A 25,839-nucleotide genomic window follows, 5' to 3' on the forward strand; every position below is an offset into this window, starting at 1 on the left:
TAAAAAAAATTGAGCAAAAATACATCAAAACCATAAACAATTAGTCTGTTTGCTCTATTTTTTTATTAAAATATTAATTTTCTCTTTTCCGTTCCTCTTTCCTTTTCTTGCTTCTCTTTTTCTCCATCATTACCATTATAATCTTAATCTACACTTGTATAATCCCACACAGAAATATCAATAACAGCCAAAAACGAAAGCATAATCCAATCACTAAAGAAAAAAAAAATGGTGTACCTTTGAGCAGAAGATGCTTAGATTAGATCTAAGTCGGAGGAGGTCTCCTTCAGGCTATATTTTTACCTTCTGTGGTAATGCTATCAGTTGATATTCAGCACTTCAAGCTGTTGTAGTTTTGTCCACCACTGAAGCAGAATATTTGCTGCTACTTAAGGAGTGAAAGAGCTATCTGGATTCGTAGCTTGGTAACTGAACTTGGTCTACAACAAGACATTCTTGTTGTGTTTTACAACAATCGAAATGTTGTGCACTTGACTAGGAACAAAAACATCATTTAAAGACCAAGCATATTGATATTAAATATCACTTTATTCGTGATATTGTTGATGCAGGAGGTATTACTATGGAGAGAATCCTGCAGATATGTTAACTAAATCACTTCCAGCTACTAAATTCGATCATTACTTGGACTTAGCGGGTATCATTCAAAGGAGATCAAGGTGGAGATTAGTTGGATTGCTCTTCCATTTTGGAATCAAGAATTGCAAGTCAATACACCTACTATCTACTTATACTTCTAGGATTATTATTTCAACATTGTGGCTACTCATAAATGAGTTCACACTGAAAAGTCTAACAAGTTATGCATTAATTTCCTATAAATAGAAAAGGTGGGTCAGTACGGAATACTGAACCGAGATTTTGTTTTATCAAAAATATTGACGGAATTCAACATTGAGGAATTTGATGGTAAAATTAGTTTTGCTATATGGAGATAGTGAGTCTAGATATTGGTTGTTTATGTCCGGCCAACTGATAAAGCCAGCCACTACTACCGAAGGAGCAGTGGGGGGAGATGGATGAAAAGACATTATCCATAGTCAATTTTCCCTGTCCCATGAGGTGCTAAGAGCATCCTTAACCCTGTCCAGGATTTGGGCCGCAAGTCCCCTCCACGTCATCATTCCCTCAAATTAGGGGTTCCAGGCCACAACTTCATTAACACCGCAGGCCACAACTCAGGCCATAACTATTCATTTCATAACATATTTTAATCGTAAAATAGAATACGTTGAACAATTAAAACCGGGAAAATTCATTGTTCAGAAAATAGGAAAAGAAAATTACAAATCCTAGAAAAAAAAAATTACCAATACTAGAAAAAGAAAATTACCAAACCTAGAAAAAAGACAATTACAAATCCTAGGAAAAAGAACTACTTTTTCTTCATTTGTGCACGAAGGTATTCGATCATCTCACGGTGCAATTCGAGCTCGTACTTCGACATTCTCGAGGTATCCCTCGATGTCAACTCCGTCAGCTGGCCCATCCGCAACGTGATGCTCATATCCGACATAGAGTCTGATATCTTGTCTAAGGAAGGATTGGGTGGCGGCGGCGGCATAGCGGAGTAGCTCGCAGTTGCCTTCCCCTTTGCTTTCCTCTTTGCCGCCTTTGTGCCCATCAGACGGCTTTCAGTACCAGGAGAAGAGAGGAAGAAGTCATCGTCTGTCACGTTGCGGACCTCCTTCGCTCAAAGTGTAGTGCCCGGCGGCGACTTTGGTTCTCTTCGCTGCCGCTTCAGCCCCACCAGTGTACTTCGGGCTCTTCTCGACAAGCTTCCAAACATCGAAGTACTTGAAGTGCTTCTTCCCGTCAACGAAGTAATCTGCCTTGGCCTTGTCCACAAGGTCCATCTCGTTGTGCCCGCTCGGCCACATCCGGACTATGTTAGTCCACTTGCCATTCCACTTGTTAATCTCCTTCTGTACCCGACCCCAATGCTTGCGTAGCTTCACGTAGGTACGCTCGAACGAGCCTTCGGGTCGACCAACGTTGTACTTATCTGCAATCCGCTGCCAGAACACTTTGCCGCTTTGCTGGTTGCCGACCATAGCGTCCTCGGAGACGTCGACATAGTTCTTGGCCAGCCACATTGTCTCCTGCGGACTATACTTCTTCGGCCCATCCTCATCGGCAACCTTGCCCTTGCCCTTGCCCCTCCGTTGAGCGGGCTCCATATCGCTGATAGCGTACTCATCAGTGCTAACTGGCGATTCCATGTCCATATTGGTAGGCAGCCCGGGACTAGGCGTTTCATCTGGATCGGGTGTCGGCGGCACTTGCCAGTTCTGGGAGTTCACGAAATCGTCCATCTGGCATTGGTCGCTGTTAAACCAATCCATAGAACTCAAAAAGTCTTGAAATGCTAGAGGATTGAGAGTGAGAGTTTGTGTGGAAGAGTATTAACAATGGAGCAAATATAGTGTATAAATAGAAAAACCAAAAAAAAAAAAAAAATTGAAAATGCGTGGGGACTTGCGGCCCGGCCCGAACGCAATTAACGCCGGGACGGGCCGCATGGGGTGCGGCATGGGCACGCATAACACCGGCCGGGACGGGACTCGGGAGCGGCCCCGGGACGCAACTGCGTCCTCGGGACCGTCTTGGGTCGGGACGCAAGGAGCTCCAATAGTGAGTTCGGGCCGGCACTCGCGAGTTGCGGCCCGGCCCGGCGGCATTATTGATGCTCTAAGCGAAATAAATCATCAATGACAAAAGTGAACACCTGACCAAAAGTCTTGCAAATAAACTCCAATTAAAGGTGCAACTCTTCTTCACACACTCCGTATGTCTAAAGGTACTCCATTTCAATACATGACCAAAAGTCTTGCAAATAAACTCCAATTAAAGGTGCAACTCTTCACACACTCCGTACGTCTGAAGGTACTCCATTCCAATCTATCTTGATGAATTCAATTCCAACATAATTGATTTGCAAAATTTGGATTTCCATTAGGCAATTATATAAATTCAGAAGCAAGTGAAAATGGCACATTTTAAGATAAATTGGTTGGTCAGTGAAAATCATATAAAAAAACGTTAAAACCTTAAAACCAAGATGCAACTTTAAATCAGACAAAAAAGGCCAACAGCAAAAAATTTCAACGTTAGTTTAAGCAGGAATCATAGCAGCATCTAATATCACCGCTTGAAATGGCGCAGTGAGTATCAACTCTGGAAAAGGAACAGTTTCATACAAATAAATAAAAGAAGCTAGAAATATTGATGAAGATATGTCACCAAATACAAACTGAGTAGCACGCCAAATCTGGAAGGTCGCACTCCAGCTCCTAGACTCAAACATAATGCACGAGAGCATGCAGAACAGCGTCCATGCATCTCGGCTTATAGAAATGCATCTTTCTCGAGCAAGGCTAGCACCTCATTCTGGTTATTTAATTTAGCAACTTCAATTGGGGTCTTACCATCCAGGTTTTGGAGCGTGCTGTGTGCATGGAAACAACAGATATCAAACGCTTAAAGCTCCAAACAAAAGCAAGAACAAGAAAGAGGCTAACAAGAGGGCAAAGGGATTATTACACTGCAGCGCCATTCTTCAATAGAAGCTCCACACACTCCTTTCTGCCATAACCGGCAGCATAATGAAGAGGAGTGTTCTTGTTCTTATCCAAGGCATCCACCTTTGCATTTGCCTCCAGAAGAAGTTGGGCGCATTTGATCTGAAATCGAACCAAGACATGTAATCAACTTTTAGATAAGGAGCTCAAATAAACAGGAAACATCTACCTATCTATGAAATGTTATGTAAAAGCTATACTATCATCTATATAGAAGAACAAGAAGGTTATGAAGCTCAATCTTTTAGTCTGCAATACCTCTCCATATCCACATGCAAAATGCAATGCCGTCCTTCCCTCCGAATCTTCTTCATCCTTATCAGCACCATCAGCCAGAGCATTCTTCAGGCCCTGATTGTATCATAAAAGCTGGTTATACACAAGTAGCAAAAACATGAAGTGGTATGTACAAGATATGCAGAGCAGCCTTGTTTTTAATAACTATAGACTTGTCAACTAATATCTGAACAGAAAAAATTATACTAGTAGTAGAATTTGGCAGAGAGTAGTTAAGGAAAAATTATATGAACCCTACAATATGTTTGTTAAACAGTAACCACAAGTTTTCGATGCATCATAGGATACACTTACCTCCACATCGCCAACACTGGCAGTTTGGTGAACTATAGATTCCTCATCATTTCCTTCCTCCTCTTCTTCAGCAGAAGCATCAACACCAGATGCACCACCTTCACCAACAGCAAATCCCATGGCTTCACCCAACTTTTGGAGAACATCTTTGTCATTCCAGTACCTGGCCATAAACTATTTTCTCAGTAAGGAAATACCATAAAAATGAGTGATTCGTTCCTGAAAGTATTGAACTATGGTTTATAAATACATACAGAATAACAAGAACTACTAGTCCAGGATAAGGTATAAATTATTCAACATGACTCAGAATCAAGCCACCAAGGATCCTATTGAAAACTTTTTCATTGTAGCACTGATAATATCCTGATTTATAGATCTTTTCCCCTGCTTCATGGACTTCTAAGGTTATTTACAGGTGTAGGGTTTCTCTATTTTGAGTACTTGAGACCCTGACATGGCTAGAAGGAACTGACTAAGATGTGAGTCATCATTGGCAACATCAAGAAACTTTTGCAAATTACATTAAATGATAGAGTTACGGATAGATTCTTCAAATTAAAAGCAAGATTTGTCAACCAAATCAAAGTTATAGCTTGAGACCATGACACAGCTAGAAGGAATTCACTAAGAAGTTTTCTGTCATCTATGGCCCCAGCCAGTAACAAGCAAAATTCCTTCAATGACAGAACTACGGATGGTTTCTTCCAATTCAAAACATTTAACTGTAACAGCGAGTCAAAGTTATAACCTTTTCTGAGTTCAAGATTTCTCATACTATAAACTTGTAGAAGAATGCATCTAAATCGATTTAATTTGCATAATAAAAGAAAGTTTACATCCTTTTCTATGGTCACTATATAACACCATCCAAAGTCAGGTTGTCTGGATTGTCACTTAGACTCACACAGACACATTACTATCTTATACACTACGAGAGTCAGTAACTGTATTGAGTTAAAAACCAAAAATTTTATGGAGAAAACAAGACCTCATCCTTTTCTGTGGTCACTATATAACACCATCCAAAGTCAGGTTGTCTGGATTGTCACTTAGACTCACACAGACACATTACTATCTCATACACTATGAGAGTCGGTAATTGGATTAAGTTAAAAACCAAAAATTTTATGGAGAAAACAAGACCTCATCATAGCAGCAGGACCGCCATTCTCAATCTCAGCCAAAATAGGCTTCAACGATGGATCATCTTTGATTTTAGTCATTCTCTCTTCAAGCTGGGCTTTATTTGTTGGGTTAGTAAAACTCTCAAGCATGCCGGACATGGCTGGGTCCTGTAGAAAGGATTCCACACAACAGTTGGACTAACTGTACATGAAAATATGTTTTACTATTAAAAAGGTAAGATGGCACACCGATAAATACCTGCATCAATGCATTACCCAGTTTTTCAGCCATTGTCATGAATTGTGGATTTTGCATTACTTGTTGCATCGTCGAATAATATTGTTGTGGATCAAAGTTGGGAACACTCTCTTCAACTGCAGGAGCACCTTGAAAGGTTTTCTGAAGTTGTTCTGCCATCTGATTAAATGAAGGATCCTTTGCTATTTGTTCCGCTAATTCCTTAATGCTTGGGTCCTTTAGATACAAATAATAGAATTTAGAGACACAGAAGTCAGGGTATGAAAATGTGAATGTGTACTTAAGAAAGACAAAGAATAAGGCACGCCTATGATAAAAACGAGAGTTTTGTATAAAGTTTCTCCTTTCCCAAGATGGAACTAATACCTAACAACACTGACTTGACCTACATGCATTAACCCCCATTTAATTGGAAAAACAACAGCAACAACAATATAGGCAAAGTTTCTATTTACGTACATTTAGCAGTCCTGACATAGCTGAGAAGTCAAAGGGCCCTGGCATTCCGGCAACTGGAGATGGGATTGCAGGGGTTGTGCTTTTTTGTCTAGGTGATGCTTCTGAAGAAGCTGGCTCACCAGGAGCTTTGCTAGCTGCTGCATCAGACTTCTCTTCTGAGGGCAGAGAGTAAGATGCCAACACTGATTAAACTAATCAGCTAAGAAAAAAACATAAAATTGCATAGGAATTTCACATACCAAGAATTAAAGATAGTTGCTTTAAAACTATTTTAAATACAAAATTGAACTAGCACTATCACGAGATTTTGATTCATAATAGGATAGATTTGGAATTCAAATTTTATTTGATACGGCAAATTCTGAAAAAACTAGAAGGGCGAACTTCAAGCCTTTCATTCGAATCCCATGAACATCATATTGATGACTAAGTCTTTACTTTCTAACCCATGAATAACAGTCTCGAACACAGAAAACCAACAAGCGACTCAATCATATCATTGAACTATACCGAAGAATTTAATCAACTGGATTATGTTAAATCCACCAACATGAATGATATTAACTGATAACTGAAGAAATCAAAGGCTCTCGACTAATCTCTCAAATCAACAGAACCAATTCATCAACGATCTCGAAATCGCGAAAAGAAAACGAAATCTCTGAAAAAAATAGGCGTACCTTCTTTATCCAGCGTAGGGGTTTTTACAGCCTGCACGGAGCGCCAAAAATATATCAATCAGCCGCAAAGGCATCATCAACCGAATTGCAGAAATCCAGCAAATTAAAATCAAAAGAATGCGAAAGTGAATAAATTAAAGGATGATTCTGCAGCAGTACCTCAGACATGGATAGAGACGGATGCTTCCAGAGATGGAGATTTAGAGAGGGGGCAGAGAGAGTAAAGATAGAGAGCTGAGGTTTTGGTATTGGTATATTGGGGGAGAGTGTAGAGGTGGGTTTGCGATTTAGTGGGCCACCTTAATCCTCAATCGAATGGCGCAGATTCAATTTTCACCTATTTTGGATTCTTGAGTGAGTTTGGGCTTCCAATACCTCTTTCTTACCGAATATACTCGTATACTATTTCACAAATAATTAAAATTTACATATTCAGATATTGATTAATTATTTTTAAAGTTTGATAGTACCACAATCGCATTTGGAGTGCGACAAAACTTTATTTTGATTTTTGAATGCTTATATATATGAACATATTTAGTGATGTGGGGATTTTCAGTGTTAAATGTTGGTTGAGAGAAAGGGTGATTGCATTGCATAGTCAGAGAGAGTTGTGAATGTGTGATCCAAATCGCGGATCGAGATAGTAATTATTAATGGTGGGCGGTGGTGTTGTGTGGGCGGTGTTATTGTTCTCTCTGTGCACGCCGCGGAGGAGCGCGGCCATTTGGTTGAATCTGCCGCCCACCGCCACCAAATGCGTCTCCGACGAGATTCACAGCAACGTCGTCGTTTTGGCGGACTACGTCGTCATCTCCGACGATCATCTCCACCCCACTCCCACCATTTCCGCTGAGGTTAATTAATCACCTTTCTTTCTTACCCTTAATTTTGGAAATTCGTGATTATGAATCTTCACATGTTGAATCATAAGAGATTTACTTCATTTTTTTTATGTTGTTAGATGCTAAATGCGTGTTTATAGAAAACAATCACTATGTGATTGCAAAGTGATTAGTACATTGATAAAACAATTATTGATTAATTGCTTAGTCTGTAAAATCAATCCAATTTGATGATGGTGTATGTGGCAGCTTAGCTATCTCCATCTGTTAAAACATCAGGTTTCTAAGATAGAAAGCACAAACAAGCACATTCATAATAATATGAGAAATGGAATTTGTGTGATTTTGATGCAGGTGACTTCTCCGTATGGAAACACTCTGTATCGGCAGGAAAACATCACGCACGGTAAATTTGCATTCACGACTACTGAGGATGGAAGCTACTTGGCTTGTTTCTGGGTCGATGGACATTACTCGGGCTCGGGGGGATTAAGCATCAACATGGAGTGGAAAACTGGTATTGCAGCAAGGGACTGGGATTCGGTTGCAAGAAAAGAAAAAATCGAGGTGCATGGCTTCACTCACCTCTCTGCTTCCATCTATTCTTCAACCATCTTTACTTAGTTTGTATCTCTACTAGGGTATCGAGCTTGAGCTCAGAAAACTCGAAGAGGCAGTCGAGACGGTCCATGAAAATCTTCTCCACCTTAAGACCAGGTGGTTGTTTTTCTTTAAACAAATCTTAACCAAATTTAGTGTTGTTCTAGTTCATCCTTAAAGATGTTGATATTGTGTATGTTTGTCGTTGCAGAGAGGCAGAGATGAGGACGACGAACGAAACTACAAATCATCGAGTTGCTCTCTACAGCCTCGTGTCACTCACATTCTGCATTGTAGTTTCTGCACTCCAGATATTGTACTTAAAGAGTTACTTCCAAAAGAAAAAGTTGATTTAAATGGAATACTATAGTACTATTAGGATAATTGAGGTGTGTTTTAAGTATCTGCTTCTTTCAATGTTTGTCTCTTTTCCAAAAGAAAATCTTTTAATTGGGGTAACAGCTACACACAGTCCACTGTTTGACATGAAAAACATTGTGATTCTTTGTTTCTGACATGAAAAACACTTATTCTTACGCAAGAATCAATCAACCCTTACATTGTCAATCACCCTCTTATCAAATTGGAATAATATTTGATCAATTTTACATAATTTGTAGCAAGTATAAAACTCTATATTTGATTTTTTTTCTTACACCGCATATCTTCTCCATGATAAGAGCAGCCTCAAATAAATTCATAGGACGTGAATGAACAATTAAGATCCACATCCCTATCCCTATCACAATATACTACTACTACTACTACTACTACTACTACTACTATTTATCTATATTCTATGCTTCACAAGACATTCAAGAGCAAGAACTTAAACAAGTAGCGCTCTCCAGAGTTTGTACAGTTAATATCGATGCCTGAATTTTCTTTGTCGGGCCATCAGCAAGCGCTGTCTTGTCGAACTATTTCTTCCACTGGATTCTCCTCCGCCCATACAGCTGCATCAAGATATCCAAGCTCAAAGAGCCTATCAAGAACATGATCCGCAGCTGGCTCGAGTGCCCAATTGAAAAGCTAAAACAGACACATCAACCTTAGTTTCTGTTACCATGTAAACTGGGAATCGCGTGTGTAAAAATGTCACCTCTCGTGCACTAGCCCTGTTCTCTGGGTTGCAGTCGGGGCTGATTCCTATTCCTTTCAATCCCAAACGACCAGCAGGAAATGCACAAACGCGAACCTGCAACATCATCACATTTTCAATTTAAGGCTGACTCCATCCATCTACAAGTCCATCCTGACTTTCTTATTACCGTCTGAGAAGCAGAGGTTGGCGGCATGAACAGTGTCAAACCCCCGTCTATACATAAACGATTGCGGAACATTGTTGCTGGCCTCGGAGCAAGATATCTGTATCAAAGATTACTTTTCAGTTCAAAGAATTGTTCCATCAAACCAGGTCAAATCAGAATTTTACCCAGGAATGAATGAAGAGGTGAAAACAGCATTGATAAGGTCTTCTTTAGAATCAAATTGGTCTACAAGAACACCCCTCGGCCTCCACATAATCTCCGTTACAGCCACTGCCATTACACCACCAAAACAAAGTTCTATCAGAATTCTTCCTCTAGATTACTTAGGTACTAGATCGATTGCAGGAAATGTACAATTAGTTATCTTAACCTAAATTAATTATTCAGCCTTTTTTCGAAAGGACATTTATACAAACGCAAGAGTGCTAAAAAAGGCCTAATGCATTTGTTTTCAAGGAGATACATGTCATACGGCCATGCAAAAATGACCATTCTCCTATACATTATAGTGTTGTGTTCCAAATGATTATGCGTGAAAAGATAACTTATACCGACCACGAACCCTTCCACTGGACCTGATATGAGCATCATCAGGCAGAAACTGGTCCAGAACATCTCTAAGCACAGCCTGAGCCAATTAATCAAACAAAAATCTAAACTGAAGTGTAAAGTAGTTTGAACTTCCATATACTACTATCATATTGTTAATGGTAATACCCCAAGGCGGAACGCAGTCCCTCGAAGCCTGCAATCTTCAGCCAATATCTTGGTAGCCACCAGTGCCTCCTCCATGCTGGCTCCCGAGGCAATCACCGCACACACAATAGCCCCAGCAGACGAGCCAGCCAACGGTGTTGTTTCCTTTTATTCACAAATAAGAGGATCAAGATCATGAAACAACATAACCAGAGATAATCAATGTTGTTCACAAAGTTTGAAACAAATTTCATGCCCCACAATCTCAATACACTAAAAGCTTTGATATCCATAAAAAAAAAAAAAAAAAAAAAAAAAAAGCAATCACGAAGTAGAGACTAAAATTAGGCAAATTAGCATTGAATTGAATCCCTAACCTTGATATAACCCTTCTCAATGAGAAGGCGAGCCACCCCAAGATGGTAAGGGAACAAGAGCCCCGCGGCGGAGAAGCTAAACCCAGGGCTAGTAACCGCCTTGCGCCGCCGCTCCGCCTCCACGTCTTTCAGCCCTTGCTCCCACACCATCTCCGGCTGAACCGGATCCTCTACAACGGCCCCGATCCCCTCGTTCCTCCGCCACCAACCCCTCTCATTCTCCGGCGCCGGAAGCTCCCCGCCGCCCACGATTTTGCCGTTCCTCTTGAGAATCCGAGCCGTGATGCCGAGAAAGAGCTCCCCCGTAGCGACGGCGAAAGACTTCTTTTCGTGGCCCGGCGGCGTGGAGAAAGCGAGGGCGCGAAATGGAGCCGCGACGGCGGGGTGGAGGAAAAGGGAGGAGGAGGAGGCCATGATTGGTGTGGTTTGAAAATGGTGGCCTCAGAAACATCGAAATTAAGTTTTCATTTAAAATAGGGTAACCAAAGGATCCTTTCATTTCGGCCACGTAGACATTATTTTGTTTTGGAAGGGATCTATCTTTGCTATTGTAGCCTGATTGGGAATCTCACAACTGGAATCTCTATATAATTGTCTCATCGTTGTGCTCAATTATGCACTTCAAAATCACAACATTGGATGAGGAATACTATAGCCTTGCAACTCAATCCATCTTCTGCTGCAAAATTGGTGCTCTCACAATTAAGATGCAAAATCAAGATAATACCTATGATTAACGGTTCTATTAGTAAGTTTTTATGTTTGTCGTTTAGTAAAAAAAAATAAGATCCAAACTGTCATTGTTGCCCATAATATATCTCACATAAATATGCACTATTTCTTTTTTAACTCGTATCACATGAATATATACTTTTTAAGTTTGTAAACTTTTTTTCTTTATAATAAGGTATTCTCTATTAATAATACTTTAATTACTTTTTATACTTTTATTTTACTTTATTCATTCGTGTTCAACTAAAAGTGCATATTCTTATGTGATAGGGAGAGAACTAGAATCTATATATCTCATTTCGTATTTTTTAATTTTTGGGTTTTATACTGTTTGCTCCTTATTATGTGTTTAGATTAATTGAATGTAATCCGAGCATCTTTGGAAAGCAATTCTGGATGGAAGCTTTGAAATGATGATCCCCATTTCTCAATAATTCCAATGTTTGACACATCTGATTTTTCTCAAAGCCCGCTAAACTAAAGTCAGCCCGCAAAAAGCCCGATGATCTATAGTACTCTCTCCCGTTAACTTTTCCAAGAGAAATGGGGGAAATTATATTCTGACTTCATTAGATTTGCCAAAAAAAAACATCTTTCCAAAAAACCCCTCTCTTCCTTCTCAACGCAATGCTGTTACTGGTCCCAGAAATTCAAAAACTTATCACCCGCTGCTTATGGTTCGAGAATTCAAGCTCTTGTTTTGGATGAAAGCTACAAACGACACTGGACGAACAACACGAGGTGGTATTCCATCTAAATTCATCTTTGTTGGTCCTCAATTTTCGCACGAGAGATTTGATGCGAAGCTTCTTGCCCTACTTTTTTTTAGCAGATTTACACCATAGAACACAAATTTGAAGGGAAATCAACTTCATCCCTAATTTTCAAGGACAAAGCTACAAGTTGGAAGAAGCTCTTTCTTATTGTTCAACCTCTTGATTCCTCTTGCTTCCTCAGATGTGTCTCCACCGCCGCTTCAGTGAAGAGAAGAGGAGTGTGGACTCTGCTTAATTTGTATGAGTGATGTAAACCCTTATTGGTGAAGGGTAAATTGGTCACACCACAAAAAAAGTAAGGGTAAATTTGGGAATATACTATCATGAAATAATAATTGTATCAAACACATTTGTAGCTATTCTGAAATATATTCCAAACAGTATCAAACGTCTTCATAAAAACTTATTTTCCACAAAATATGTATTCTTTTCAAATTTGTATTCTTACTTTAGCATTTCTATTATAGGCTATCAAACCAACCCAAGTCGAATGAAATAGAGTATAAATCCAACAGATATGCACCAGACAACTCAAATTCTCACATCCTCATGAAGTAAACAAAACCATAATAACATCAGATCGACAAACATCGAAAGATGTGGCCGGTTAGCTACTCATTCACCCCCAACTCAAATTTCATCAACTTCGGGAATGCAGCAACGACAACATTAGGCGAGAACTGTGATTTCGAGAGAAAATTTGCCTCAGAAAAAATGTTAAAAATACATGTGGAGGAACTTAAATACTACACATATTTTCATATTTTTCTTATAGACAAACTTTATACAGTAAAGTTTTGAAACACAACCAACACTAACCTCCCCTTGATCGACCCTCATACAGTCATACTTTTACAGTAAATTCATCTCTGTTGAACCGTGTTTGGAGCTCCTACATGGGTACTCTGTAAAAGGGATCCACCATTCCAAGTATAAACAGATTCCCTTGATTTCCCCGCGATATTCTGCAACCAATAAAAACATACTCAAAGCTCGAGCTTTGGTTGAACCAAGTCATGAGTAAACTATGCAGCTGAAAGAAACGCTACATCAGAGAGGTTCCATGAATCATATGTGTCTTACCGCAGCTCTTCATCCAAGTACGTAATTTCAAGCTGGCCACGCCCACTTCCACGTGCCTTGATAGGTATCTATGCAACAATAGTAAAAAACCTTTAAGGATGAAAGGACTACAAATGGTTGATGAATCCAACAAGCAGTGATTCACCTACCACACCAGCAATCTTAAAACTATCAAACTTAACAGCAACTCTTCTTTGATTTAGTGGAACCAAATTAGCTGTAGCCTGATTTAAAAATAACAGCATGTCAGTTAATCTGAAAGAAAGCAAAAATGGAACTTCACAAAACATTCATCATATCTAAGTTTGATGATATGGTATAAACACGTAGCTCAAATCGTTTAAAGATTTATATAAATTCAACTATCCAAACACCTTGATAGCAACCTATGTCAAATAAGCTTAGCCAAACACAGTCTTAGAGCTTGCAATGGAAACCATACTACCTGATTGAAAAATGGCCAAGTTTGGATATTTTGAGCCCTCAAGGTATCCAAGTTGATTGCTTGGTAAATTTTTCCATTTGGTCTGAGGATCTTGGGTCTCTGCCGCAATTTTATAACAGAAGAAAAGCTTGTTGTTCAGAACAATGATACGATTATCTATCTAAGGTAATCATGATTGGTAAAGAAAGAAGATGTAGCGAACCTCACTCTGAATAACAGACTTGGATGTTGTGTAAAAGAGCTCCCATTTCCCATTCAGAAGATTCGACTTGAGCGGCTCCTTCACTTTGTTCTTCGCTTCAAGTTTGCTTGCAATCTGAGGGGGGAAAAAACAAATCAGAAGACAAACGCAAGGGCTTATTAATCGAATCGCTCTTTATCTACTCTGCCAACTGCAGACAACTATGCCTGATTGATTGTGCATTTTCCCCACCAACAAAATCCCTAACGACGCGATTGAGGAGGAGAAAGAGGAGAAAACAGCTTACCTGATCGATAAGCTGCTGGTCCTCCGGAGTAGCGTCGGCGCCTCGGTCGAGCGGAGCAATGGCATCGAGAAGCTGCTGCTTCAGGCTCTCGATTTCGCTGCTTCTGTCCAAGAAAGGGGCGAAAAAGGAAACCCCAATTCTCCATCCTCGATTGGAGCTGTAGCACGGTAATTGAAGTGAGGCATGGCGGTTGTGTTGGTTTGATGACAAATGGAAAAGGCGTTTCGGAGAGATTAAAGCTGTAGAGTATGAATCAATGGAACTGTTGAGGAGAAAAGAGGAAGAATGGGGAGAGAGATGAAGGAATGCCATTTATTTGCGATTAACGGTTTCGATATAAATATAGCGAATTTCAAAATGTAGTTTCTACGAATATCAAACACACATGTTGTACGACCCTTATCCTTAGAACATAAGATCAGAGAAATTTCTACACCAAAATCGATCCCATTAATCCCACATGCTGCTGTTGTTGAAAATTAAGAAGCAAAACATCCTCATCCTTGAATTCAAATTTACAGTACAACATTCAATAATTGATTGAAAAAAGAAAAATTACTTCCGTTGCCGGGAATCGAACCCGGGTCTCCTGGGTGAAAGCCAGATATCCTAACCGCTGGACGACAACGGATTAGTGATCGATTATCCAACAAGAAATAAATTTAAAATATTTTAAATACTAACTTTCCAAGTCTAAGTTCAACAATTACTCCCTCCGTTCCAGATAATTTGACCCAGTATTCCATTTCGGGTCGTCCCACATAATTTGTCCCACTTCACTTTTACCATTTTTGGTAGCGGACCACATATTCCACTAACTCATTCCTATAATATTTTACTCCCTCCGTTCCAGATTTATAGTCACATTTAGTTATGACACGGGTTTTAAGGAATTGGTGGAGTGTGTAATTAATTAAGTAAGATGGTGGAGTGTGTAATAAATGAAGTGAGATAGATGAGTGAAATGGTGGAGTGTGTAATAAATGAAGTGAGATAGATGAGTGAGATGGTGGAGTGTGTAATAAATGAAGTGAGATGATGAAGTGTATAATAAATGAAGTGAGTTGGTTGAAGGTGGGTCCCTTATTGACTTTTGGGTTTTTAATTTTTGTTTTGGTTTATTTTTGTGTTGATAATGGTATTTTGGTGTAATTTTAGTGAATAATGGAGTAAAATTTTATGTCCAAATATGAAAATTTTTAAATGTGACTATAAATGTAGGACGGACTTTTATGGCAAAATGTGACTATAAAATTGGGACGGAGGGAGTATTATAAAACTAATATTTTAAAAGTAGGACCCACATCTTACCCACTTTTTCAACTCACCTTCCATTAGATTTCTTAAAACCTGTGTCGCGTCAAAGTGTCCGAAAGTATTAATTTTCTAATTTGCATTGCATAGTTAACTTGTACCATCATATCATATGTGGAGTAGGAGTACTAGTTTTGGTCAATCGCTACTTCAAATCCGACGGTGAAAACAAAAAATAATAGGATTGAAGTAGTAAAATCATAACTTTGAAATTCCTCTGTTTCTCTGACTTTTATCTTATCTGTATAATTTATTTTATTCATGGTTATATTTATTTTATTAGTTATAAAATCAAATAAAAACTCCATTCATCTAGATTGAAGTAGTCCGTTTACATATTAGTTCTTGTGGTTCGATAAATTGTGCTTTACTTTAACTATACTGAATAGTTTATACATTTACGGTTACTTTTAGTACTAATAAGTTAGTATATAAATATGTTCATTAAATTATAATCATATTTACTAATTTTATTAGAATTTTTATAAACCAAATTATGTAATGCATATATAAAATGTTTATTATGTATATAATCAAACTATTCTCTATAGTAACTAGTACTATAACGCAAAGAGAAAAGATAAATGTATATAAATTGTCGAAAGATATATGTGTATTATTCATTCAACTTGTTCAATGGCTTCTACAATGTACACGCCTATAAATAGGCTAGAGAAGGATTTGTATATGGTAAGATTTACCCTAATTACACAATAGGAAGAATATACTAATTGTCTTAATTATGTGATCTCAATCAATCTTCTTTAATCTCCATCAATCTTCTTCTCATTTACTTGATTCTTTCCAATACTCCCCCTCAAGTTAAGTAACGGGATCATCCATTCTTAACTTGCCCAATGCCTCATGGAAGCTCGTAGCATTAACGGCTTTTGTAAGGATATCTGCCAACTGGTCTTTAGATCTCACAAAGGGAAGTTCTACAGTCTTGGATTCTATGTTGTCTTTGATGAAATGTCGATCCACCTCAACATGTTTGGTACGGTCATGCTGGACTGGATTTTCAGATATACTGATTGTTGCCTTATTATCACAGAATAGCTTACACGATTTATGTGAGTTCAAATCCAACTCCGTCATCAACTTCTTCAACCATAGAATTTCTGTTAGGCCACTCTTGATTCCTCGGAATTCTGCTTCAGCACTTGATAGTGCTACCACCTTTTGCTTTTTGCTCCGCCATGTGACCAAGTTTCCCCCTACAAAGGTGAAATAACCAGCAGTTGATTTTCTGTCATTTGGATTTCCCGCCCAGTCAGCATCTGTAAACCCGTGGATCTCCAAATGCCCATGATTTTCGAACAGAATTCCATGGCCTGCTGTCCCCTTTAGATACCGTACGATCCGTAGTGCTGCTTCCCAGTGAGCTGCTTGAGGTGCGTGCATGAACTGACTGACTACTCCAACTGCATAAGCTATGTCGGGTCTCGTATGGGATCTCTTCCTCTTCATAAAGAGCTGCTTCAAATGCCCTTGCCATTTTAGTTAGATTGGCCTTGGCTAGATTGCCATAGAATATCTGCTCTTGCGAATCCTTTCAGGACTGTATCTCTTAGCCGGAATGCCCCGAGTAATCCTTGAAGGAAGTATATAACGACCCGTATCACCATCAATCGCTGCATTCTCATTTCCATCTACACCAGACTCGTCAGCGTTAAAAAACTGTACTATCTGAGCTAGTTTCAAGAATTACCTCAGATATCACTGGAGGAGAACATTCAGGCTAGGCATTTGAGGAGGCTCTACAACAGATATGATCGGCTCGGCGGTGACACTAGCTTGCTCTGTTAGTTCCGCGACCGGTAGGCTTAGGTATGGTACAGACACACTGAAGGTCGAATTATTTCACACTCCCCCTGAACAGTACTCTCCCCCTGACCCCGAGGTTGGGTGTAATAAAAAAAATTCACTTTCAAGGAAATTACAGTTCATCGTTGTTATAATTTTCCTAGACCCCAGATGATAGCATCGATAGCCTTTCTGATTTATCCCATACCCCAAGAACACACATTTTAATGTACATGCAGAAAATTTTCCCCTTTCATGTTTTGGCACATGCACATAAACAGAACAACCAAAGATGATCAGTTAAGGATGAAAGAGTTTGTAAAGGAGTTTTCATACCCAAGATTTTTGTAGGCAAACGATTAATCAGATAAACAGCAGTGGCGACAGCTTTGGGCCAGAGAAACTTAGGAACATTGGAGTCAAAGAAAAGAGCTCTCGTGACTTCTAGTATTATCCTATTTTTTCGCTCAACTACCCCATTTTGTTCAGAAGTGTATGGACAAGTGGTTTGATGAACTAACCCCCTACCCTTGAAAAACTCTGTCATTTCTTTGTTAACAAATTCCTTGCCATTATCAGACCTAAGGATTTTTGAACAGTGGTTTGAAATTGTGTCTTAACCATTGTAAAAAAGTGAGTAAATTTTTCAAAAACTTCAGATTTATTTTTTAAAAAATATACCCAAGTCAATCTAGTGCAATCATCCATAAAGATAAGAAAATACTTAAAACCATGATCACCAATAATAGGAGCAGGACTCCAAACATCAGCATGCACTAGAGAAAAAATAGTTTTAACACGAGTATCACTTGATCTAAAGGATTGTCTGTGGCTTTTTGCCAAAACACAAGATTCACATGTAATATCTTTAAAATGGGAAAACTTTGGAAAAAGCAATTTTAAATAACCCGAGGATGGATGCCCCAGTCTGCGGTGCCACAACCAAGCTTCCCGATTAGTAGATCCGTGAGCAAGCATCGCGGTGCCACCTTGTTGAGCAATCTCATCCACGTAATAGAGGCCTTGACGCTCAGTGCCACGCCCAATTATCCTCCTCGTCCTGATATCCTGTAATACACAGAAGTTTGGATGCATCAGTAATGTACAGTTTAATTCTTTCGTCACATGGCTAATAGACATGAGCTTATGAGACAGTTTTGGGACATAGAGGCAATTTGTGAGCTTTAAGGTTGGAGAAATCTCAATGGTTCCACTCCCACTTACAACAGTCAATTTCCCATCAGCCGTTTGTATGTGGCTTTTCGTTACTCCATCAAATTCAGAAAAATCATTTTTATCATAAGACATAGTATCTGTCGCCCCACAATAAAAAATCCACCCTTTCTCTTTAGAATCAGTTGTACTTTGGGCAACACATGCAATTGGAATACTATCAAGGGGTGCAAAACGATTCGGACTCAAAAAGGAGTTTTCAGCAATTTTAGGGACCCTATTTCGAATTTCCTTATTCTTGGGACCTAATTGCACACAATTGGAACTCAAGGGACTAGACTGAACATTATTCATGAAGTGGGGTATATTTCTAGCATCACAAATACTTGAGGGAGTAAATTGCAATTTAAATTGGGGATTAGGATTTTTCAATCCCAATCCGTTACCTCCACCTGAAGCGCCGCCTCCCTTTCGTTCTGCAAACGCGACTTCCGCGATTCCGCTCGCCGCCTCACTAGCTCTGCCGCCTCCGCCCTACGGCTGACCGCCGTCCCCTATTCTCCCACGGGCGACGGCGACCTCCCGGTTGCCCGCCCCTTGCAGGAACAGCCCTCCTCCATCCTCCAGTCCGATTGCAAGACGGGCTTTGGCCTTCTGATTCTCGTCCCACCACTCCGGAAATCCGACAAGGAGGAAACAGGTTTCTCTTGTATGCTTGTTCTTTCCGCAGTGTGAGCACCACATTTTTTATTTGTCGAGTTTGAATCCGCGGCGGTTGTTGGGTGGCTGTGTGGCGGTGGCGGTTCTTGGTGGCGGCGGTTGGTGGTTTGGGCGATGCTGTGGTTGGTTCCTGGTTGCGAAGCCAAGCCCGATTCCGCCCGATGATGAGTCACCGGTAGTCGCGCTGGTCGGGGAATCCGAGCTTGCTGCCAGCGGCATGATCTTGAGCCGAGTAGCCTCTCGTTTCACTCGTCCATACGCGACTTCGGCTGAGGGCAGTGGGTGTTCTTTCAAGATATCTCGCCGGATTCCGTCATATTGCTCACTCAATCCTGTGAGAAATTTGAACAGCCGCCTTGTCCCCATGTATGTTCAGAATTGTCCGACTCCTTTGTCGCAACAGTCGATCGGGCGATTTTCACATCGATCTATTTCTATCCAGATTCCGTAAAGGCGTCTCTTGTAAGTTTTGAGCCCTTGATCTCCTTGCACTATCTTACTCGCTTTTTCCTCCAGATCGTATAACAGGTATGGATCAGAAGTGCTTGCGAAGGTAACGAACAAACTCTCCCATAGAGCCTTTGTAGTTTGGTGGTGCGCGAAGTCCACAACGATATCAGTCTCGATATTGTCGACTATCCATGAGAACACGATCATGTCATTTCTTCCCATTCGGTATAGCCCTTCGTTCCTGGTTCCGGTGGCGCTGGTATGCCTGTGATATGTCGATTGGCTCGCCTTCCTCCAATGGCTATCCTCATCAATTTGTGCCAGAGGGGATAGTTATTCCCATTCAGCTTGACTGCCAAGGTGACATGTTTGCTCATTCTCAACCTTGAATCGTCTAGATTCGGTTTCTCCTCTTCACCGTCTGACATGTTGTGTAGATTTTGATTTCTGCCCTGTTTTTTTGGTCGAAGGTTTGAGGAAGGTATCGAACAATGATGAATCAAATTCTGAGTTCACCAATTGAAATCGAAAACCTGGCTCTGATACCATGTTGAAAGATATATGTGTATTATTCATTCAACTTGTTCAATGGCTTCTATCATGTACACGCCTATAAATAGGCTAGAGAAGGATTTGTATATGGTAAGATTTACCCTAATTACACAATAGGAAGAATATACTAATTGCCTTAATTATGTGATCTCAATCAATCTTCTTTAATCTCCATCAATCTTCTTCTCATTTACTTGATTCTTTCCAACATAAATTGTACATGTACACAATATCTAAATTTTTAAATTTAATTGAATTTAATGAATTTTTTTTATTATCTATTATATTATATATAGAAATAGGACAGAAGTGATATAAAATTTTTATGTGAAATCATAACATGATTTCTAGCTTGATTCGAATTAATCATACAATAATTAGTAAAAAATATACAATTATTTAAGTTAAAATTTCAAAAAAAATTCAAAGTGTTGCAAAATGATTAGTATGAATTTATTTTAAATTATTTAATATTTATAAATCAGTTTTCAATGTAAAATGTTAAAAAGAAGTTCGATTATATACGTACAATCGTGTAAATATATCACTACCCGCAAAGAGAAATCATAGTGGCGCATGAATTGAGATACTACTTTGACTTTCAAACAAAAGAACAAATTGCAGATAAGTAACATTTACTTTTACACTAATTATTTATTACTATTTTGCATTGACTTTGGATATTATTACCATACATTTTATTCACCTATAACTTCTCATACTACACATACATATGATAAGTGATGGTAATCCTTATAGGATTGTCTATTCAGTTATTTCCCTTTTTAATTGGATTCCAATTCCATAATATTCTGTTTTCTATTATAGTATTTCATTATTAACTTTACTAGTGTATAAAAATATTATTATTTCTCATAGTATAAAAATAGGTCACCTTTATTATAAAGAATTGCATTTAATTAAAAATATATATATATAATGAATCAGACTTGATTTTTCAATAAATAAATTGATATAGTTAAAACTAAATATATAAGAAATAATGGTACAATAGTTATCAAAAATAGTACTCCAGTAATCTTTTGAGGGTTAGAATAAATATGATAACAAGGGAAGAGTCCATGGAACAAATTGTATTACATTAAAATATATTCAAATTCATAACTATTCAAATTCATAACTATTACTAATAAACGAAATAAAAAATTACATCCTAACTTTAAATCCGTCAATAATTAATTAAAAATAGAAGTAAAAACAAATACTTGCTTTCAAATTTCAATTAGTAAAACGTGCTTTCTTCCTCCGTTTTGTTCAGTCAATATCGGCTTATCTTGTTTTATTCACAACTTATTTTTGAATTTGAGAATCAAAATTCAAGAATTTTAGTTCCAGTCAAAATGGCAAACGTTATTGCAAGACAATTTTCTAGAGTGAACGGACTTACATGGAGGTGTGGGGGCCACGAGCCAACAAATATGTTTGTAATTTAAGGTTACAATTATAATATTTAAATATTACTACTATCATTTAATTAGCTAAATTTAAGAATTTTGAATCTGTGTCATGTTTAACCTACTACTAATTCAATGGAGTATTTCTTTTTCTCTGTTATTTCTATTTGTTTTAGGATTAATATCAAGAAGTTATATTAATTTCATTTTATAAAACTGTTTTTATAAAATTGTTAAAGTTTTAAAATAAACTTTGATGAGGAAGTGGCTATAAAATGTCTTTTTAGACTCAGTACAATATGTGTGGCTCTCGTTAATTAAAACTTTATACTACATATAAAAAGTAAGCATATCTCACACTACAAAGATAAATCTGTAAGAATCCACAATCAATAATATTTGCATCACATAAAAGTAATTGATATGCAAGGTCAGACAGATTATATGAGCACATAGTAATATTAAATGCGCCCATTGAAGAATCCTACTTCTTTCATTTTGTCCTATCTCCTGAAATTACAGTAATCACATTTTAAAAAAAAACAAACGACCATTGAATTGGAATCTCCTAATTGAAGCAAAAAACATGAGAAAGCAATGGCGATGTTCCAAATGTGGATTTCCATGTGAGTTGCCATTATATAAATTTTTTTAATCCAGAATTATTTTTTCTATTACAATTGTTTATAAATCTTAGACAAAGAAATTCCCTCTTTGCTTAGCAAATGAATCTATTTAAGAACATCTATTTCCATTTCATCACTTGAATAATATTGGTTCTAAATTTTGGTCAATTTTATTATTCATCTACTCCTCACTATATATATTAATGTAAAATCTGTTGTGGGATATGAGGCCTTCTAAAGAGATTATATGCAATTTATGCAGATCAAAGAACATAGCTAATTTAGATCCAAATTGTCCGAAGAATCAATGAATGAGGAGGCAGAAGTTGATCCGTTTATAGAAAGTTCATGTTTTACCCAGATAAGTTCTTCAAGCTCAATTCCGCATGAAAATGAGGCCTTTTCAGTTGATAAAATTGGGATGATTTTCGGGAATTTGAGCTTTGAGCCAACTTTATCTGCACCATTAATGGTAAAATTGGAAGCTGCTACTGTTGATGGTGATTCTGCAACTCAACTTCAACCTCATTTTTGCTGTGGAAAACCCTCATCCTCAACTACTACCACCTTGGCCACCATCCAGATCAAGCAAGAAGATGGTAAAGTTTTTTTTTTACTTCGATTCTTTTTTATGTCTAATCTGTTTAAGTTGTTCAAAATTTTATTTTTTTGGGTCTTATTGTTTCTGAATTCATGCTGGATTAAATGATTCTAAAACGAGGTGAAATTTCGCACGAGTATTTGTTGTTGTAGATGAAACGCGTGTCATTAAAATTTTTATAACATATAGTGTTAGACTAGCTAATTATTTAAATAGAAGATTAATCACTGCTAATTCACATTCCATATTTAGTTTGAATTCAATACTAACCAAATCATTAATAGTAGAAGGAGTATTTGACATTAATTATCTCTTCTTTTCATCTAGTTTTAGTACTTAATGAAAAGTAAAATACTAGTACTCCATTATTCAGCCAATAATAGAATAAGAGGTTATACTTATATATAATGTGCAGAGACAGAAGTAGAAGATGAAGGTGAAGTTGTTATATGGGACAGAAACAACATTAAAAGGAAGAAGAGATCAAAGCTGCCTCAGTACACTCTCTCGCCACTCGCTAGATTCATGAACCAGCTCCAGTACGCCTCGTGCTGCCGTCGTCGCCCACGCCGGCTCACACCTAAACCCAAGTACGATGATGTCTTAATCTATGAAAGGTGTTGTCTGTACGTACCAGAAAACGAGATAGGCCTTGGAGTTGAGCTATTGCTGCCACCACTTTGTCTTTATGATTCATCGTTTGTGGGGATCAGAGAGGAGTCTTCTTCCTCTACGAGTGAGACTTCTGTTTAATTGATTAGTCTAGTGGCCTCATGCATGTTCCTGTCAACAAGAATGCATGATTTGATAATTGTGTTTCTCTATTTTATGTTTGATTGTAAACATTGGTATAATTAATTTGAAATTGTGTTATAATTATATAAACTTGAAATCTTTTGATGATTTTATGAGTAAGAAGTGAACGAAAAATTGACATTCACTTTTAATGGGTTTATATAATTTCTATACTTATGTATTTCTATATTATTTTTTCTATATATTTTGAATTATGTATGCAAGTATATGTGTCGTGTCTGAATGTATTGTGTGTGCAATATTGTATGGATCTGTGTGTATTGTGTGTTTGAGAGAACTAATTTTACAACTATTTTAAATTCCAAACATTTATATTGAGATTTATATAGTGGTTTCAATTCTCTCTAGCTATACACCAGTGAAGGACATTTGTTTGTTTCATTACACTAATTTAAAACAAATTCTTATATAATGGTATAGCTTTTTCTGATAGCTTGACAGAACCTGCATCGAAATGGACCAAATTCAAAGTCTAGTCCGTCATTTTTCGGTACATATTTAATGTTAGGCCGTCAAAGTTTTAGTAACAATCGCACTTTCTAAGGATAACTATGTGTGGATAACCAGGACTAGGGGTGATGGTTAAGAACAGTGGAAAAATAAAGAGGGTTGCCAATGCTCGAATAATCACTTGGAAATTTTTGAAAATCGAATAGTTTGCATCTTGTAACATCATTTCATTTGTTGCGGCATTAGCTCTACCCTGCATAAAATATGCATCCTATATATCATTACTTTCTTCATCATTTCAAAAAATCCTAGCTGTATTGAAATGAGTTTCGATGAAAGGTGGATGGAAGGCAGTGACTCTTGAGAGAGGGAAAGAGAGAGATGAATATGGTGGGGAAGAAAACACCTTTAACATTAGAGCATCTCCAATGGCTTTAGGCCAGCCACATGCTAGCCACTCTCTCTCTGCCACGTCATCAGCACTAAAAATTCATCTGCCACATCATCATTTTAATCAAATAGGCTAGCCTAAGGCCAGCCACAGGCTAGCCACAATAAAAATAATTCAAAAACAACTACATTTATGGAATTAAATTTACAATAAATTACGGAATTAAATTTACGAGACATATACGGGAAAATTCATTCATTTCACTTTAAAAAAAGTACATTCATTTAAAAAAAATTACATAATAAAGAAAAAAACTATCGCCGTGCAGTCTTCCGTGCCCACAATTCTTCAATTATATCCTTTTGGAGTTGAATATGAGCATTCACTTGGCGCATGTCTGCATGTGCCTGGAGGCGGTCGGCTTCATCGTGAGGTACCCCACGTCATAAGTTAGGGGTGGTCATTCCGTGGCTTGGACCAACTTCATCGTCATTGGCCCAATTAGTCAGTTGTACGCCTTCGTCTTCGACGATCATGTTGTGCAATATAATGCAGGCGTACATTATATCAGCAATGCAGCCGTCCCACAAACGCGTTGAACCCTTGATTGCTGCCCATCGAGACTGGAGCACACCAAATGCGCGCTCCACGTCCTTGCGCGCCGACTCATGTCGTTCCGCAAAGTAGGTCTTCCTGTCATCATTTGCGTGCCTGATCGTCTTCACGAAGACGGGCCACCTAGGGTATATCCCATCCGCCAAGTAGTAGCCCATATCATGCCGGTTGCCGTTGGCCACAAATGAGAAGGCCGAGCCGTTGCCCTAACACTGCTCATTGAAGAGGGGCGACGAGTTGAGGACGTTGAGGTCGTTATTCGACCCGGCTATCCCAAAATATGCATGCCAGATCCAGCCGGTAATCAGCTACGGCCTCGAGGATCATCGTGGGATTCTTTCCCTTGTAGCCGGTCGTGTAGGCCCCCTTCCAGGCAGTCAGACAATTCTTCCACTCTCAGTGCATACAATCTATGTTGCCTAACATCCCGGGGAACCCATGATGTTCCTCGTGCATCTGCATCAGATCCTGGCAATCTTGGGGGGAAGGGCTTCGAAGGTACTGATCACGGAATATTTCAATCACGCACTGGCAGAAATACAACAGACATTCCAGGACTGTCAACTCACCGATGTGGAGGTACTCATCCCACATGTCTGTCGCGCCTCCGTAGGCCAACTGCCTGATTGCCGCCGTGCACTTTTGAATAGGGGTGTGGCCGGGTCTGCCAGCCGCATCGTGCCTGAAGCGGAAATACAGATATCGACGCTCCAAAGCGTCAACGATACGCATAAACAACTCCCTGCGCATTCTAAAACGCCGCCTGAACATGTTTGCAGGAAACCGCGGGTCCAGAGCGAAGTAGTCGTCATATAGCCGCTGATGTGCAGCTACGTGATCCCGGTCAATCACTGCTCGGCGGTGGACAACGAGTGGAGG

At 38.7% G+C, this 25,839-nt stretch overlaps 4 protein-coding genes, 1 long non-coding RNA gene, 1 other non-coding gene and 2 pseudogenes across 7 annotated transcripts; 2 read left to right on the forward strand and 6 right to left on the reverse strand.

Moving 5' to 3' along the window:
* Positions 1-3,111: 3,111 nt before the first annotated feature.
* Positions 3,112-7,004, reverse strand: LOC125185260 (ankyrin repeat domain-containing protein 2B-like). Its single transcript, XM_048081768.2, has 9 exons — positions 6,878-7,004; positions 6,719-6,749; positions 6,039-6,193; positions 5,580-5,795; positions 5,340-5,488; positions 4,194-4,356; positions 3,861-3,953; positions 3,565-3,704; positions 3,112-3,469 (listed from the first exon to the last, which is right to left on the reverse strand). The coding sequence occupies exons 1-9, from the start codon at positions 6,884-6,886 to the stop codon at positions 3,370-3,372; spliced, it is 1,056 nt and encodes a 351-aa protein (XP_047937725.1). The 5' UTR covers positions 6,887-7,004; the 3' UTR covers positions 3,112-3,369.
* Positions 7,005-7,127: 123 nt separating this feature from the next.
* Positions 7,128-8,547, forward strand: LOC125185262 (transmembrane emp24 domain-containing protein p24delta3-like). Its single transcript, XM_048081770.2, has 4 exons — positions 7,128-7,575; positions 7,918-8,130; positions 8,204-8,280; positions 8,375-8,547. Exons 1-4 carry the CDS (start codon positions 7,375-7,377, stop codon positions 8,517-8,519), a joined length of 636 nt encoding a protein of 211 aa, XP_047937727.1. The 5' UTR covers positions 7,128-7,374; the 3' UTR covers positions 8,520-8,547.
* Positions 8,548-8,829: 282 nt separating this feature from the next.
* On the reverse strand, positions 8,830-11,014 carry LOC125185261 (uncharacterized). Its single transcript, XM_048081769.2, has 7 exons — positions 10,508-11,014; positions 10,152-10,295; positions 9,990-10,062; positions 9,599-9,704; positions 9,435-9,531; positions 9,266-9,361; positions 8,830-9,195 (listed from the first exon to the last, which is right to left on the reverse strand). The coding sequence occupies exons 1-7, from the start codon at positions 10,919-10,921 to the stop codon at positions 9,061-9,063; spliced, it is 1,065 nt and encodes a 354-aa protein (XP_047937726.1). The 5' UTR covers positions 10,922-11,014; the 3' UTR covers positions 8,830-9,060.
* A 518-nt stretch (positions 11,015-11,532) lies between these two features.
* LOC148933275 (uncharacterized) lies at positions 11,533-12,395 on the forward strand. The gene is made up of 2 exons (XR_016135900.1): positions 11,533-11,980; positions 12,072-12,395. It is a non-coding gene; the product is annotated as an uncharacterized LOC148933275 (long non-coding RNA).
* A 125-nt stretch (positions 12,396-12,520) lies between these two features.
* On the reverse strand, positions 12,521-14,490 carry LOC125218768 (putative plastid-lipid-associated protein 4, chloroplastic). 2 transcript variants are annotated; one of them, XR_007176022.2, is made up of 7 exons: positions 14,032-14,489; positions 13,746-13,859; positions 13,544-13,642; positions 13,248-13,322; positions 13,099-13,166; positions 12,835-12,980; positions 12,521-12,695 (listed from the first exon to the last, which is right to left on the reverse strand). XR_007176022.2 is itself a non-coding variant. In XM_048120524.2 (6 exons), exons 1-6 carry the CDS (start codon positions 14,341-14,343, stop codon positions 12,908-12,910), a joined length of 741 nt encoding a protein of 246 aa, XP_047976481.1. In that variant the 5' UTR covers positions 14,344-14,490; the 3' UTR covers positions 12,697-12,907. The 2 variants fall into 2 exon arrangements, 1 of the variants encoding a protein (XP_047976481.1); XM_048120524.2 differs by lacking the exon at positions 12,521-12,695 and having other exon boundaries at positions 12,697-12,980; positions 14,032-14,490.
* A 100-nt stretch (positions 14,491-14,590) lies between these two features.
* TRNAE-UUC (transfer RNA glutamic acid (anticodon UUC)) lies at positions 14,591-14,662 on the reverse strand. Its single transcript has one exon. It is a non-coding gene; the product is annotated as a tRNA-Glu (tRNA).
* A 1,505-nt stretch (positions 14,663-16,167) lies between these two features.
* LOC148933276 (secreted RxLR effector protein 161 pseudogene) lies at positions 16,168-16,815 on the reverse strand (annotated as a pseudogene).
* A 2,027-nt stretch (positions 16,816-18,842) lies between these two features.
* Positions 18,843-19,922, reverse strand: LOC148933277 (uncharacterized; annotated as a pseudogene).
* Between the last annotated feature and the right edge of the window lie 5,917 nt (positions 19,923-25,839).

Source organism: Salvia hispanica, chromosome 1, assembly GCF_029641045.1.
Source record: "Salvia hispanica isolate PSC_SH4W2 chromosome 1, Shi_PSC_v1, whole genome shotgun sequence".
Classification (NCBI taxonomy): Eukaryota; Viridiplantae; Streptophyta; class Magnoliopsida; order Lamiales; family Lamiaceae; genus Salvia; species Salvia hispanica.